At 41.2% G+C, this 15,398-nt stretch overlaps 1 protein-coding gene across 7 annotated transcripts in view; it reads right to left on the reverse strand.

The window, feature by feature from the left end:
• Gabra5 (gamma-aminobutyric acid (GABA) A receptor, subunit alpha 5) overlaps window positions 1–15,398 on the reverse strand; it is a 183,348-nt gene that overhangs the window by 71,301 nt on the left and 96,649 nt on the right. For all 7 annotated transcript variants that reach the window (NM_001362161.1, NM_176942.4, NM_001362162.1 and 4 more), the window contains 3 exons: window positions 11,771–11,892; window positions 10,158–10,225; window positions 9,833–10,053 (listed from right to left, as the gene is read on the reverse strand). In NM_001362161.1, the coding sequence (NP_001349090.1) occupies window positions 9,833–10,053; window positions 10,158–10,225; window positions 11,771–11,892 (411 nt within the window). The remainder of the gene's footprint in view (window positions 1–9,832; window positions 10,054–10,157; window positions 10,226–11,770; window positions 11,893–15,398) is intronic.

Below are 15,398 nucleotides of genomic sequence, written 5' to 3' on the forward strand. Positions count from 1 at the left end.
TCAGTTAGAGAAGCTAATATTAAATAAACAAGCAAACAGAAAAGACAATATGCCGACATGGATTTAGGGAAAGGGGAACAATCTTTTATGGCTGTTGATGTTGCAAACTGGTATAGCAACTATGAAATTCAAGTGGGTTTCCTCAAAAAGCTAGACATTTATCTACCACATGATCCTTACCACTCTTTAGCATATATCTAAAAGAGTAACCTTCTGTAGAGATACTTGCTGATTCTTGCTCACTTCTGCTCTATTCACAGTGAGTAAAAAAAAATGCAAACAGACTAAACATTTTTCAATTGGTAAATGGATAATATATAATACTATAGTAAAAATGTGGCACATATGCACAATAGACCATCATTCTGCTAAAAAGAACAAAATCCTGAAATTTTCAGGTAAATGGATGAAACTGGAAATAATCACTTGAAGTGAGGTAACCTTGACCTGGAGGGACAATTGCTGAGCATTCCCTCTCATGTGTGGATGCTAGATTTGGTTATTTGGATATACGTGTCTAAACTGGCATCTCCGTAGAACACAGAAAACAGCATGAGGCTACTGGCAGACATTAATGAAAAGGAAATAAAACCCAGGAGGTATGAAGAGAGAAGGATTGCATAGGAAGAGTTAAGTGGGCTGCTGGATGGGAGGGTAGAGTAGAAGAGTAGGGGGAAGGATGACTAACAATAAAGACCATTGAATGTGCCATATGGAAGGCTACTATAGTGAAATCTTCCTGAAATATATGTCTAAATATATAAAAGGTGTTTAGTTGGAGTTAGCCTATAATGAGGGGTGGTGGCAGTGCCTTTCTCAGAAACCACAGACTGTGAAGTAAAAAGCTAAGTGCCAAGTACCTTTGAGCTGTCAGTGGGGTCTCACAGACCCTCCCCAATCCTTACTCTGGAAATCAGTCTGGCTGTTCCTCAGAAAATTGGACATAGTGCTACCGGAGGATCCTGCAATGCCTCTCCTGGGCATATAGCCAGAAGATGTTCCAACAGGTAGAAGGACACATGCTCCACTATGTTCATAGCAGCCTTATTTATAATAGCCAGAAGCTGGAAAGAACCCAGATGCCCCTCAACAGAGGAATGGATACAGAAAATATGGTACATTTACACAATGGAGTACTACTCAGCTATTAAAAAGAATGAATTTATGAAATTCCTAGGCAAATGGATGGACCTGGAGGGCATCATCCTGAGTGAGGTAACCCAATCACAAAAGAACTCACATAATATGTACTCACTGATAAGTGGATATTAGCCCAGAAACTTAGAATACCCAAGATATAAGATACAATTTGCTAAACACATGAAACTCAAGAAGAAAGAAGACCAAAGTGTGGACACTTTGCCCCTTCTTAGAATTGGGAACAAAACACCCATGGAAGGAGTTACAGAGACAAAGTTTGGAGCTGAGACAAAAGGATGGACCATCTAAAGACTGCCATATCCAGGGATCCATCCCATAATCAGCTTCCAAACGCTGACACCATTGCATACACTAGCAAGATTTTGCTGAAAGGACCCAGATATAGCTGTCTTTTGTGAGACTATGCCGGGGCCTAGCAAACACAAAAGTGGATGCTCACAGTCAGCTATTGGATGGATCACAGGTCCCCCAATGGAGGAGCTATAGAAAGTAACCAAGGAGCTAAAGGCAACTGCAACCCTATAGGTGGAACAACAATATGAACTAAACCAGTAACCCCCAGAGCTCGTGTTTCTAGCTGCATATGTATCAGAAGATGGCCTAGTCGGCCATCAGTGGAAAGAGAGGCCCATTGGACTTGCAAACTTTATCTGCCTCAGAACAGGGGAACGCCAGGGCCAAGAAGTGGGAGTGGATGGGTGGGGGAGTCGGTGGGGGAGTGTGTGGGGGACTTTTGGGATAGCATTGGAAATGTAAATGAAATAAATACCTAATTAAAAAAAAAGAAGAGGAACTATGAAATAAAAGATTGGAAAAGGGGAGGTGGGGAGACACGAAATGATACTTGGGTATGAGAGAGAGACAGAAGTTGTCTTTCATATGCTGGATACAGATTTAACCGTCTGTACATGCCGCACACATGTACATAAAGGCAGAATGGGGAATATTTGCGAGGAGGAAGAGGACAAGTGAGGGTGAAATAGGAGGAGAGTTAGATGACACATAAGGGCAGGCAATAAATACCATGATGTATGGATGAAAACATCATAATGAAGCACATGATTTCATAAGCTAAAAACAAGAGAACTTACAAGACACACTTTGCTGCATATCTTTCTGGTAGACTTTATGTCACCTACAGGCGACTTCTCATACAAAGCACAATGTGAAACTAGGTAAATAACGGCTGTGTTGTGTTGTGTTCTAACGTCCAGAAAAATCATGTTTGGTGCAGGTGTATTTGTTGTTACTGTTGCTATTTTGTTTATGGGGTTTGATTTGTTTCTTTGGTTTTTGTTTTTTGGGTTTTGTTTTTGTTTTTTTTTTAACTGTGTGTGATCTGGGCTGTGTGATAGGCCCCTTTCAAAGGTGTTAAACATGGAGCCCTGGCTAAACTAACAGTGTGCTACTCAGCATGTTGAAAGCCCAGAGTGCAAAAAGGTGAGGTAGTTGGAGCAGACTAGCCAGAGGAGCAAGCTTCAGAATCATGTCTAGGAGGGCTAGGAGCCAATGAGTGGGGAGTTGAGTAATGATGATTACAGGTCTACAGTGAACTTGGAGAAAACAGGCAAATAAGAGCAAAGAGATGCATGCCAGGCTCCAGACCCCAGGCTCCGAAATGAGTGCATTGAAATCAATCAGTGAAAAGGGGGCTTCTCTGAACCTTACGGGAAAGAACGGAAGAAGAGAGGTGATGCTATTAGACTGTATAATGAGTGACTGCTTGCAAGTTTTAAAAAACAGACTGGTTGCTAATGCATCTCATGGAAAGACTGCCACTTCACCTTCACATATAGAGTATGGGAGGAAGTAATTAAAGAAATCACTACTTTTAAAGTTGGTGGGAATGATGACAGCAGACTCCCTAGAGAACAACTTCAAAATGTTCGCTTACCTTTTGTCCAATTTCTGGAATTAGTCCAAAGTATATTTTATCATAAATAGAAATTTGAAGTATCATGAACTTTGTACAGATGCATGAAGGTGAAATAACTATAATGGAACACAATGTGTCAGAGTTTCAGAGTAAACTGCTTATTCTGAAATTTTTAAGTCACATAAATATGTTTAAGACACATAAACGGTTTCCAATGTATGTTACATTATAGAACAAAATAGATTTTGAAGAAAAAATCTGTAGGAGACCTGTGTGTGTGTGTGTGTGTGTGTGTGTGTGTGTGTGTGTTAAACATACACTGTATGTTAGACACACAGACACATAATACATTCTACCCTCTTAAATATTAATTTTGACTCTGTGTTCTACTATAATGCCTTGTGCTTCTCAAATACATGTGTTATTTCATATTTTTTATATTATGCATATGAGTGCTTTGCCTGCATATGTCTGTGTACCACATATATTACTGATGCCAGAGGTCAGAAGAGGGTCTGAGATCTCCTGGGACTGAAGTCCCAGGTGGATGTGGGTTCTGTGAATTGAACTCAGGTCCTCTGGAAGAATGACATGTGCTTTTAACCACTGATCCAACTCTACAGCCCCTAGTTTATAAGGTGATTTGTTTGTTTGTTTTGCTTTGGTCTGGTTTAAGTGTGTGTGTTGGGGGGACAGTTACTCCTTTTAGACAGTGTCTCTCAACTGAATGTAAGTTCACTGATTGCCAAGCCTGTCTCACAGTTGAGCCCAGGGTCCTCCTATCTTTGCTTTGCAGTGCCGGGATTAGATGTGGGACAAGGCCCTTTACATCTGAGCTTTTTTTGCATATTGTGATCTGAAGTCAAGTCCTCATTCTTGTAAAGAAAGCACTGTACCACTAAACCATCTCCCCAGTCCCAGAATCCATAGACACTGGGTTATATTATGTGCAGATGTTTACATCTGCATATGCATACACACATGTAACTGTCCAGTTAAAATTTTCTAGCTATAAATGGTATAATACTGTTCAAATACATTACCCATAAGTCAGATATTTATAAAGTGTGTAGTTCCCTTATGTCACACTATAACCAAAGGATGATGCCAATCTTTGAGTTGAACTATGAATATACTGCCCTCCAGTGGGCATATTTATTCTACCATCATTCTCAACAAAAAGTCTTAAGACCTAAAGTTCTTACTGTACTAGAAGAGATTAAAAAAAAAAAAAAAAAAGAAAAAAACAGACAGTGACAGAGGTGAGTGTGGTCAAAATACATTATATGTATTATGAAAATGTCACAATAAAAGCTATTATTTTGCATAATTAATATATGCTACTAAATTTTTTAAAAGAGTAATACAATAGTTTTGTTTTTGTTTTGAAATATGCTGTCTTCAAAGTAAAATAGCAGAGGGCAAACTCACTGAGTGGAGGGAAACTGGAGAGGCACTTGATGCAGACAGTGCTGGTAGCTGCTGTTCCGCTATGTGCTTTGATACAATGGTAAAACTGTCAATAATCCAGAGTTCCTGCCCAGGTCTTTTGTAGCACAGGCAAGAAAGGATCCTAGGTGGAAGAGCTTCTGGTTCCTGACATAGTCAGGACTCTGGTGCTGCAGGCCTTCTCCTATTACTCCTTTTCTTGCCTTTGGTGGTTTTTTGCCCAACAGACTAACAACTTCAGCCAGGAGCCCTTTATTCAGTGCTGTGTTCCCTGAGGTCATGCTTACTGCATTATCTTTCAGAGCACGAGTGTTCAGAGGGTGCAGGGGAAGGGAAAAGGAAAAGCAGCAATTGGTAGCCAAGTGAGCTACTTATAAGATACATCAAATCACAGGTTGAGGCCACACCCTGAGCTTTAGGGGCTTGCCCAGAGGGCCTCCAAGCTCACCTTCCATGCAGTGATGTCAGAAAGTTCCACCCAGAAAATAAAAAGCAATTACATGAGCTGGTCATAGCAACACTCTTGGAGAGCATCAGCAGGTCTTTGGAGACATTATCACTCAGTTCCATGATCCTAGGTAGAAAGGCTTTGAGCATCTCTGTGGAGGCTTCCTTAGAATTGACCTACACATCAGTGCTGGGTACACAGCTCTTGGGAGGGTGTGTGCCGGAGGTGTCCTAGCAGAAGTCATTGGTTACAGTCTCTAACTTCCCATGTTTGATTTGCAGATTTGACAGGAAGAGGTTATGAAAGTGAGACACTCAGGAGAAGCAATATTTTGAATTTTATATTAGTCCTCTTCTGGCTTAGCATACTGCAGTCTGAACTTGTTGAACCATGATTATGTAGAGATGTTTACATTTGCATATGCACACACATTTTAGTGTTCAGTTAATTTTTCTAGCTATAAATGTATAATATAAATCTATAAAATATATAATATAATATATAATATAAATCTCTGGAGTGACAGAGAGCTATGTTCACAGGAGCCTTGTGCTTGTGGGAAAATATCAAAAACATGTAAGATGCCACGACAAACCTTGTCCAGCAGCCTGAGGGAAAGAAAGTCATCTTCAACTCAGGACACTTTCCATTTACAATGGGTTTACTAAAAAAAATCCTTAAAACAACATTGTAAGTCTCTGAATTTATCATTGGGTTCCTTGTGTGTCCCATTGGTTGGTGCTGGGAATGCAGCCTGGGGTCTCATACATGCTAAACTCACAAATTTTCCTCTGAGATACACTCACAGCCAAAAGTGACTTCTTTTTAAAGATAATGAGAAATGTCAGGGGCTCTCCTTAGGCTTCCTAGAGCTGCTGGTGAAGTTTGTCTTTAGATCATGGAAACAATGGGCCACTGGTGCAACCCTAAATAGTTTTCAGATCCTCCACTAACTATTTGCTCCTCTTAAATGTGTCAGATAGCAGGCACTTGGGGAAACTACATCAACAATGGCTTGAAAGATCTCAGTGCTAACTGAAAAGATTTCTGCAGCATGGTAGGGATAGAAGCACAGAGACTTCTTTGGTTTATACTGGGTTTTACTATGCTGGGGTAGCTTCATTTTATAAGACAGTGGCTATTGTTTTTAAATATTTTTAGGTCTGCCTTAGAGTATAAAGGACACCATGCCTTTACCACACCCCATCTTTTGAGTTAGATAAAGAAGATTGGGGACAAAATTTTACTTTAAAAATATGTCCATTGTAAAATTATATGGTTGGGTGTCATGAGCAATATCATAATATACATTTCTGTACAGATGTTTACAGCATGTTTTTTATGTTAATCCCAGGGTAGATACACATAGGAATCACAGCACCAAGGAAAAAAAACACTAGTTTTATATGGTGTGTTAATTTGTTATCTGTCCCTGTAACAAATGCCTGAAAAATATCAGTTTACAAAGAGAAAAGGGTCTTTGCAGCTCATGGTTTTGGAGATTGCAGTAACGACCTGTTGGCTCCATTGTTATGGGCTTGTTGCAAGACAGAACATAATGACAGGAATGTATGGCAGAGCCACACCACATTTCTCCTTCTCTGGAGCTGAAGAGAGGAAGAGGAAAGCTACCCCCTGACTTGAAGACTATTTTACATCTCTTGAAGATTCCACCTCTTCCCGATATTGCTGCTTAGACAGTTAATCCTTTAGCATACTGGCCATGGAAGGACATTCAAGATCTGAGCTACAGTGCCGGGTCTGGTGAGTAACCTCAGTACTGACCACAAAAGCTGCTCCCCTGTGGATTGCTGAGGATACTCAGGTGCGGGCAGGTGAAATATAAGACTAGAGTATGGGATTGGGCGATGAAAAAGAAAGGCAGAGCTGAGAGTTTCAGAGAGAGGGGGAGAGAGAGAGAGAACAGGGAACAGACAGATGGAAGGACAGAGAAGATGGAGGAAGAAGACGAACCAGATCCACATGACTTGAAATAGCCACAGGGAGCTATGAATACCATAGAAGCAATAGAATAATTTAGGACAGTTTGTCCAATCTAGATGGGCAGCTTGTATCAATATCAATTGGCTCTGAGTTCATTGTATGGGGGTTTTGTGAGTTGAGAATTTACTATTATAAATCTGACTGATAAATTACAAGCCTCTAGAGTTTTGATTTTACTGAGTTAAGGGAATTTGTGATAGTGAGCCACAGGTGGCAAATGGCTGGGAAGATCAGAGGCAGATCAGAGGCAAGTGAACCAAGAGAAGTTGGGTGGCTGTCTCATGGAGTCCATGGGGGCAAAGAGACTGCCAAGGCCAGAGAGTAGCCAGCAACAGCATGAGTTGATTTTATAATTATTACATGCAACAGGCCCCCAAATAGCCATGACAGAAGGTTACCAGATCTTCCTTTGCCAGCATGTGCTCTGTGAGTTGACAGTAATTTGTACTGTCAATTCCTTGTCTTTGCTAAAGCAGTAACATGCTGGTTGGTTTTTATTATCTTAACACAAACTTAGACTGGGAAAGAAGCAATTTAAAATGAGAAGATTGTTTTGCGGGGCTGGAGAGATGGCTCAGCGGTTAAGAGCATTGACTGTTCTTCCAAAGGTCCTGAGTTCAATTCCCAGCATGTGGTGGCTCATAATGATCTGTAATGGGATCTCATGTCCCCTTCTGGTGTGTCTGAAGACAGCAACAGTGTACTCATATTAGTGAAATAAATAAAATAAAACCTTTTAAAAAAAAAAGATTGTTTTGTAGGCAAGTCTGTGGGGTAATGTTTTGATTTGTGATTGCTGTAGGAGGGCCCAGCACACTATTGGGGATGCCACCCCAGAAAGGTAGTCAGGGGTTGCATAAGAAAGCAGACTAAGAAGGCTGTGGACAGTAAGCCAGTGAACAGCACTCCCCCATGGCCTCTGACCCAGTTCTTGCCTCCCGGTTCATCTCTTGAGTTCCTGTCCCGATTTCCTTCTGTGATGGATTGGTACACGGAAATATAAGCTGAAATGAGTCCCTTCCTCCTCACCTTGCTTTCTGTGTTTATCACCGCAGTAGAAACCCAACCGAGACAGCTTTAGCACACTAAGATGCACAGCAGTTTCAAGAACGATTTCACTTCTCAAATGTTGAAGACCGAGAGAAATAAAACTCATTATCAGCTTTGCAGCTCATTAGCAGCCTTACTCTGCATAAACAACCACTCATTACTGCCACAGGCAGCTCATCATGCTTACCTTCCTTCTGGGCACGGTATTTGAAAGCTGTACTAATAGGACTTTCCTAGATCCAGTAAGAATGTGGCTGTGCTCCAGTGGTCAATTGTGATGAATCCAGCATGGATATGGCTGAAATCGTGGCTGGCCCTTTGATGGCTCTGTGATCCTGTGGTGGTTACCAAACTCCTCCATTCTCATTTGCTCCAAGCATTAAACGTGAAGGTGTTAGCCTGCGCTTGGCTAGCACAACTCTTCGAGAATGGAAAGGTGTGTTGTCTGTACCTTGAAAATGATAGTCAGTGAGGGACCCCCTATCTTGTCCATTCTCCCTCTCTATACTGTATCCAACTCCACTTCTCACATAGGCAATGTGCACCAGAGTGTGGCATCACACTGCTCTGAGGAAAGCTGCACATTTTATGATGTATAGCTGATATTTTGGATCTAACTATTCTCTTGAAAATGAGACTCAAGGACAATTATCTAATGAGATGGTAGGTATCTTTATTATATGGACAAAATGTTACTCACAAAATAACCTCTTCAATCCTTTACCCCAAAGCAGAGTACCCCCTAGCTTCCTACATGAGCTCCTACTCTATCTCGCACCTTTCTCTGCTGTATTGAGTTCCCTTACAGACACTTTTCCATGGGATACTGACCTGGGATTTATTCTCAGTATTGCCGCTGTTCCTCAACTCTCCCCCAGACTTCTGTGCATGGAGAATGTGCTGTTTAGAGACCCATACTCATACATGCTATGTCCACTGACAGGCACAAGTTCAAGAGCAGTGTGAAGAGAAATGAAGGGCTGGGCAGAAAATGAGCTACCAAGATGTGTGTCATAAGCTTGCTTTCTACCATTCCTTGCTACAAGTCAAGTTTTGCTGTAAGATAGGTGCAGGACCATGTGGTCCTGTACCTATAATTCAAAACACAGTCTCCATGAGAATAGCTATATTATTTTCCAATATTAAATATTAAATATATTAAAGTTATTTTTGAAAAAAATCTCCACAGATACCCAGATGAATGTGTGGCAGGGTTTGGAAATGTAGCCTTCTGGTTTTTATTTTGTTTTGTTTTGTGTAACTTTGAAAGCATTTCCCGAAGCCTACTTAGTTTTACCATGGAAACTGAAAGTTAGGAAGGACTCTTGCTCTTTGATGAATTCATTGATTAACTGAAGTCAGAATTAGAGTGGCAAATATCATTTTAAGTTATAAATATTATAGCTTATTCTTAGTATTTAAATCTTACATCAAAACATAAGAAATGGGGTTTCAAACCTTGAAAAAGCTATACAACCCAAACAAACAAACAAACAAACAAAGGTTCATTTTAGGTTCTTAATAAAATTTGTGTAAAATACAATTTCCTTCTTTCATTATCTGAGTATCAACTTCAAAGGATGCTCTTGAGCATGTATGAAAAATAAAAATGAGTTCAGCTGCTGATGGCCGTGGACCTCTGCATTCCAGGGAAACAATTTGATCTAGCCTTAGCATCTGTACTTCTCAAAGCGTGAGCACTCACTGTGCCTGTACATCACACCTCTGCAGCATGTGCAACCTTCAAATCATCTCCATACCCCTTAGCCACTGAGCCTTGTCCACATATGTCCAGGACGACATCAGCTGACCCGACCTGCTACCCAGGGTACTTAACTGCTTACCGCATGGTGTAGAGAAGTGTGCCATCATCCTCCAGCCTCAGCAGCTTGTTGGGTGTCGTCATGTTGTGTGCAATGGACTTCTTGCCGTTGTGGAAGAACGTGTCTGGAGTCCAGATTTTGCTGGCAAGAAGGTTGTTGAGAGGGAGGCGTTGCATGGGGCCCTTAAACCGCAGCCTTTCATCTTTCCAGCTTTGCCGGAAAAACACATCGATGGTATATTCCTAATGCACAAGAAGACATCAGGGGGACATCTCAGTGGGAGAGTTCCTCACCACAGTTAATTCAGTCTGGGAATTGTCTGTGTTAGCCAGGTTTTGGTACCTACCATTTCCGTGTCAGACACTGGGCCAAAGCTGGTAACATAGATGTCTGTTCGCACCTGCGTGATTCGCTCTGAAACACAGACATAGGTTGCTTTGCACTGCCTTACCAAGAGCCTCCTCTATACTGTGTTGTTCTCAGTGTAGTGCCCAAATTCATTCTTCGTAATCGTGACGCGCTTTTGTGTTTTGTAAACCTAGAAGACTTGAACAGTACTCAATGGACCTGGACTGCTTCAAACGACAGATCAAATAGTGTATCCATCATTAGGAAAGTGGCCTAGGGCTCATGGTACCTCTCTCCCTGGGAGTTGTCCTCAATAGATGTGGACTGAGATGGAGATAATGAATGGAGATACTCCTAAACCTGGAGCTCGAAGGTCATCCTGCTCTGGATCCTGACTTGTGTTAATCTCCAAATAAAGCTGGAAGCATTAGGTGGCTTCAAGAAAGGGGTGATGAGAAAGGGCTTTGGTGCACACCAACACAAGTATGGCTTGAAAAAGAGAACCACTCCTCCTTAGATGACATTGTGAGTTGTTTAAACCTCCTGTCACAGGGTCCTACTATATTACTAAAGTAATGGGATATACAGAATTGATCAAAATGATCAATAATACTGGGGCAGGGAACTAATGTTTTCCATGGGTCAGAACCTATCACCACCCACACTAAAGCACTCCAAGCAGCCCGATGGCACAGTGGGCTCAGTTTGCCTGGAGCTCCTCTTCTGGTGATAATCCACTTATTTGCCATGTCTGTGTAGTGTGATTGTAGGGCCTGCCTTCTGGATAAGATACAATCCTACTGAACCCTCTGATTCGGATCATGCCATTAGGCTCTCTGAAGAAGGAGTAGTAGTGGCACAGACTGCCTGAATAAAACTCCTGAGTTTCTGGCAGCTCAACAGTCCTCTCTATGCTTTGGCCCTCTGAATGTGCAAACAGAGACGGGACCGTCAGGCACTGAGCCTGATAATGTCTTTCAGTGGCTTAGAGAGATGTGGCCAACCCTGAGAGGACTTTTCTTGGCCTCAAATCTTTGAATACAAATCTGTGCTTTTTGTAAATCTTCATTAATAATACAAACACTAGAGAACTCATTTTACTTCAAGGATGCCTCTGGCAAAGGGTGGAAACCTCATAGTTTGTATATACAGAAGCAAGGGGTTCAGGAGCCTTCCCCTTTAGATATACAGAGACATTGTAAATACCTTAACTATGGTCTCAGTGAGAAATCATACACTCATGATGTAGAGATACGAATAAAAACTGCAGTGGACAATGGACTTCTGATGCGCATTTACAGATAAGAGACGTGGGGCTGTTTTATTATTGGGTACTCAGCTTTAACAGCACCTATGAATTCAGTTCTTTCCTAAGGAACCAGCATGGGCTATCTGATTATTCGGAAAACAGAGAGTCTGAACACTTTGTTAAGGAGACTACTTTCCTCCAGCTTCATGAATCTGTAAAATGATAACAGGACATGATATAGATTGGTTTTAAACTCAGAATCCTGACAAAGTAATTCTCTCAGAAGTTCAGTTGGAGTATCTTTACGGTTAAGGGTGATTTCTCCCTGGACTTTTGCCATCCTCAGCTGGAAACACACTCACCTCCCAGCCCAGGCCGCAGTCTGTTGTCATAGCCATCCAAGAGTCCGTCCAAGATCCTGGTGAATATTGTGATGTTGTCATTGGTCTCGTCTTGTACAGAACTAGTTGGCATTTGCGAAAAGCTTTTAAACAGAGAAAGGAAAGAAGGAGAAAATTCCATTTGCTTTGTATAAATATTTTTTTCAAGACAGGAACACAATACTCACATGGCATCTGACCTTGGAGGACTGGCATCTGAGAAACATACCGCCCACACTGCCTTGGCTGGTCACTGGATTCCTTTAATGAGCCCTGGATCTTGACTATTCTTTCTTCTGCTCTAGGCCAAATGGCTGCCAACTTAAACTTAACATCATGTTCCTGGTTCCTCATTCTTTTTTGAAGAGCTGAAGATCCATGTTTCTTTTCTAAATGCCAGGCTACTCTTACAGGAGAGTATATTGTGGCTGTGATATGCTGCATCACAGACTGTGGCTATCAATGCTATAGCCACATTTTGAAAACAAAACAAAACAAAACAAAAAACAAACAAACAAACAAAAAACAAAAAAACAAAAAGCCTCTGAGGACTAAAAGGATGATGAAATCTCATAATATTTTGGAGCTTTTCTTTAAATAAAAAAAAAGTCGACAATAAGAACAGGGAGGCTAAAAATGTCAACCCAAGGATGGTATGGTAGCACACAACTTCAGCCCCAGAACTCAGGCTGCAGAGGCAAGCAGATCTCAAGACCATCCTGGTCTACACAGTGAAATCCTATCTCTAGCAGGCTGGCCTTCAGAAAAGGAACGAGAATATTCAAAGTATATTCCGTTGTGAAGTCTTCCAGACTGCAAAATAAGGGGAAGCTAGAGATGGAAGCAAGAATTGACCCACTTAGATGCAATCAATGAAAATGCATGGTTTTCAGGAGCCAAGTGGGGAAAGGGCACGTGCATTCTGACCTTGGCTTCTCACAGGGAGATGGCAACTCTTATTTCAACAACTGCCTGAAAGAAAGTGCTTGTGCAGGCCTGGCATCCCACAGCCAAGTTCCAAGAACTTAGTATGGCAGACACACAGCAGTTCTGACCTCAGTATCTACCTGGAGCAATGCTGAACAAGCCAAGGAGACTAGCTAGGGGACAGAAAGTCTACATACCCAGGCAACTAGAGTGTGCCTGAAGACAACAGAGACTCCTCCATTTATTTCCGTTGCTTTCAGATGTGCAATCAGCACTTGACGTGCAAGATGGTCTTGGCTTCACAGACTCAAGGCAGATTACTGGATGAAATTCAGTACTCTTGGCTCTCAGAAAAAGAGCACATGATTCCTGGCACTTCCCCCAGAAGCCTGGCTGTAGGATGCCAGATCTGCATAAGCACTTTCTTTCACGCAGTTGTTGAAATCAAAGTTGTCATCTCCCTTTGAGAAGCTGAGGTCAGAATGCACATGCCCTTTCCCGACTCTGCTCTTGAAAACCATGCATTTTCATTGATTGCATCCAAGCAGATCAATCCTTTACTGGCCCCAAAGCGAGTCCCTTTAGAATAAGCATAAGATTCCCTTGATCTAAATTTCACACCACCATTAAAATGAGTACAGCTGAAGCTAGCACAAGCTAAAATTCAGTCCTGTTAGTACAGAACCCACAAATGTGAATATTTTATTCTTTTATTTTAAAATACTGTGAACTTTTACTTTCTTTTTTCTTCTCTTCTCTTCTCTCCACACACCCCCTCCTCATTTATTTGTGACAAGGTCTCTTTGTATAGCTCTGGTTATCCTGAAACTTATTTTGTAGCCCACACCAGGCTAGCCTTGAACTCACAGAGACCCACCTGCCTCTGCCTCCTGAGTGCCAAAATTAAAGGCAAGTGCTATCACCTGGCTATACTATGTGCCTCTCATTTCTAATACCTGTGATAATTTCATTCTTCAGAAGGAAGAATGGAGCCCCCATAGCTAGTAGGGGGTTGAAAAGCCTTGAGGCACGTGGACCTCATAAGAAGAATGTTATCCTCCAGTCTTGCCTTGTTGACTAAAAACTGGTCCCCAAAAGTCTGGCCTTATAGTCTGCTTCTCAAGGCATTCAGAGATTGTCAGTCTGGTTTTCCAATTTAAGGCAATTTCCAGATGCCTAACAGGGGAAGGGTCTCGGTGTTTCTTCAATTTAAAAATTAACATATGAGAATATACAACTGAAGGGAACAACATTGTTACTCCTCACACATTTGTCTATTCTCTGCTATTTAAGGTACCCAAGGAACTTCATCCAAAAGTCTTAAACATAAAAATCACATAATAGGCAGTCCCGAATTTATAAACTGAACACTATTCTGAGAATTGTATTTCTGAGTATCCACACTGTATATGCTACCTGTGAATTAGTCCTTTGACAGCTATCTCAGTTGGAGTCACATCATTGTAATGTACAATGTCAAGTAGAATTTAGTTTACTTGATAAATGGTCCTAAGTACAAAGGTAATGATGTTGGCAATCACATTACAGTATATGACTTTTGTATTTTGCTATTATTGGGGGTTTTTTAAGTTTTATTTATTTTTGGTAAACAATTTGTTTTAGATATTTTCTTTATTTACATTTCAAATGTTATCCCCTTTCCTATTTTCCCCTCCAAAAATCCCCTATCTCCTCTCCCCTCCCCCTGCTCCCCAACCCACCCAGTCCTGCTTCCTGGCCTGACATTCCCCTATACTGGGGCATAGAACAGAACCAAGGGCCTCACCTCCCATTGATGACCAACTAGGCCATTCTCTGCTGCATATGTAGCTAGAACCATGAGTCCTACTATGATAATTTATAGTCTGTACCACAGTGTTCATTATAGGAAAGAACTTAAAAGATGGGACTTAGCACTATCCTAAGTTTTAGGCATATACCAGAGGTTTAGAATATAAATCAAGGTGCAATTATTTCATCTTTCAAGGACTTTTCTAAGCTTGTCCATTATCAGTTGTGAAATGTTCTTCAATCATATTGGATAAAAACATCCCTGGCCATCAAGAGAAAATGATCTGATGGTATCACTGGCTATTTTCGTAACAGTGGACCAGAGTGTTGCTTAGCATTCTCTCTCTCTCTCTCTCTCTCTCTCTCTCTCTCTCTCTCTCTCTCAATATATACCTGCTGCTTCATTGTTTTGGGCAACTGCTATGCTCCTTGAATCTGAATCTCACTTTACACATACCCAAATTCTCACCAATCTCAGGGATGTATAGAGTGCTTATGAATTCCAGAGCTGATTTCATTTATTGAACACATATTTTAATTCATTACTTTTTATTTTATGTGCATGGCTATTTTGCCTGCATGTATGTTTCTGTAACAGGTACATGACTGGTGCCTACAGAAGCCAGAAAATGGTATTAGGTTATTTGAAACTGGAGTGATGGAGGCTGTGAATCACCATGTGGGAGCTAGGAATTGAATCTAAGTCCTCTGGAAAAACAGGAAGTATTCTTAACTTCTGAGACAGCTCTCCAGCTAGACACAATTTTTTAAGATATAGTTTAAAATGTCTACTCACACTACTTATCCATAATGACACTTCTCTTGGAAAAACTTCAGTATCTTCCCTGCCCTAATATAATTTCCTCCTGTACTGATCTTTAGTTCTTCCTAT

Source organism: Mus musculus, chromosome 7 (assembly GCF_000001635.26).
Source record: "Mus musculus strain C57BL/6J chromosome 7, GRCm38.p6 C57BL/6J".
NCBI lineage: Eukaryota > Metazoa > Chordata > Mammalia > Rodentia > Muridae > Mus > Mus musculus.